The 2,036-nt window shown below is 38.5% G+C and overlaps 1 protein-coding gene across 1 annotated transcript in view; it reads left to right on the top strand.

Moving 5' to 3' along the window:
• LOC104763481 (pentatricopeptide repeat-containing protein At5g55840-like) overlaps positions 1,088–2,036 on the top strand; it is a 5,560-nt gene continuing 4,611 nt past the window's right edge. The window contains exons 1-2 of the mRNA XM_010486846.2: positions 1,088–1,338; positions 1,598–2,032. Of these exons, the coding sequence (XP_010485148.1) occupies positions 1,173–1,338; positions 1,598–2,032 (601 nt within the window). The 5' untranslated portion in view covers positions 1,088–1,172. The remainder of the gene's footprint in view (positions 1,339–1,597; positions 2,033–2,036) is intronic.

Consider the following 2,036-nt stretch of genomic DNA (forward strand, 5'->3'; position numbering starts at 1 on the left):
TACAGAGCAATCAAAAAGCAAAAACACAGTTTCAAGATCATCAAAGACTGATCTAGTTACGTACCTTACTTGATAGTGAAGAAACTTTGTTGAAGCAATCAGAGTATCTATCTATATTAGGGATTTAGAGTCAGAGTGTATATACATAACATGTACGCTCACACGACACGGTCACATAACATGGCGCAAATGCGCGATGATGGTGGCAGAAGGAAAGAGAGCACACTCCCGACAAGGGCAAAACTATCTTTTTGCTAATCCCAGGTTGTGCTCTCTTTCTTCTGTCAACATTTCTCCATCTTCTTCTCCGGGAGAAAGAAGAAGAAGAAGAAGAAGAAAAGAGTGTGACGTGCGGCGTAAGTTAAGCAGTGACGGTGGTGGATCTGTGACTATCATTTATAGCGAAGAGAATAAGCTAACTGGCTACAACCGGTGATAAGAGGTGGAGACTGGTTAGTGTGAGTGACTGGAAAAAAATGAAGCTGAGAAAGGTCCCTGAGATTACCTAGTGTCATGAATCTGGAAGTTTCTACAATATTGGAGATTCTCCCTTTCACTCTCTTACCTTTTCGCTTTCATATTTAATTTTTCTCTCATTTCAATCTTTTTTTTTAGTTTTATTATTACAAAAAAAAAACAATAATTATAGGAATTTCTTCAATTTTTTTCTAATAAGATTTTTAGACTAGAATATATCACTTGAATACCAGGGCTTGAATATATAAAATAAAATAAATTTCTGAGCTGAAAAAAAAAAAGAAAAAGGGATAAAATCTCGCACGCGTGAAAGTCGGAAGTTGCTATCACGTAAATAAACAAGGCAAAACTTTAAGTCGTCAACGACAGCTCAACCACACCTACGCTCCTGCTGTTTGATCTCAGCCGTCCGTTAAAACATTATAGATCTCGCTAGTTACGTTACCATGACCCACACTGTTTTGTTACGTCCAAATTTAGGCACGTGTTGATTTAGATTGACACGATTCGATTCGACTATTAAAAAAGGCTTACACTAATAATAGGACCATTTAATATAAAGCGGGCCTTTCTAGGCCCAACTACGTTTCCAGATCCCTTGTGGGGCGAGAGTGAGGGAGAGAGAGAGGGGATGGATACACAGCGAAGGAGGAGGCGAAGCAATTTTGAATTGACAGTGTGGAGAAGAAGCAGCCATGTCTGGTTTCTCGAGCTTAATTTCTCACAGAAATAGAGCAATCTCTCTGTTGCGTCTCAGTTTCTCGCAATTCGGATGTTTCTCTGGAGTTGGTTTTTCTAGCGACGCTGTGAAACATTCGAAACGAGATGATTCTGCTTCTCATGGAGCATTTGGTGGCTCTGGTGAGTCTCTCTTTTATATATTTGGTTACTTCATATTCTTATTGCATTTCCATAGTTATTTTACTTAATTCAAGCTGTACACATGTATGGTATGTAGCATGATTCTGAGTAGAGAGGTTTTAGAATATTCACTTCTTAAAACGTTAAGTGAACATTTTTGTGGATTTTGCTGGATTTGGAATCCTAGAATGTTTTCTTTTACTGAAATCTTCTAGAAGGGTTTGCTAAGGATTTGAACTTTTTGGGGTCTATGGAACAGGATTTGATATGGAGAAGAGCATATATAACATTCTTACAATTGACCGTTGGGGATCTCTAAATCACATGGATTATAGACAGGCTCGTCTTAGACCAGTTCATGGGAAGCTGGCTTTGAAGTTCCTTAAATGGGTAGTTAAGCAGCCCGGTTTGGAGACTGATCATATTGTTCAGCTTTTCTGTATTACTACGCATATATTAGTTAGAGCTAGAATGTATGACCCTGCAAGGCAAATCTTGATGGAGTTAACTTCGATGAGTGGTAAATCAAGCTTTGTTTTTGGTGCTTTGATGACCACGTACCGGCTTTGCAATTCCAACCCGTCTGTTTTCGACGTTTTGATTAGAGTATATTTGAAAGAAGGAATGATTCAAGATTCTCTGGTAATATTTCGTTTGATGGGTCTTTACGGGTTCAGCCCTTCTGTATATACTTGTAA

Source organism: Camelina sativa, chromosome 18, assembly GCF_000633955.1.
Source record: "Camelina sativa cultivar DH55 chromosome 18, Cs, whole genome shotgun sequence".
Lineage (NCBI taxonomy): Eukaryota > Viridiplantae > Streptophyta > Magnoliopsida > Brassicales > Brassicaceae > Camelina > Camelina sativa.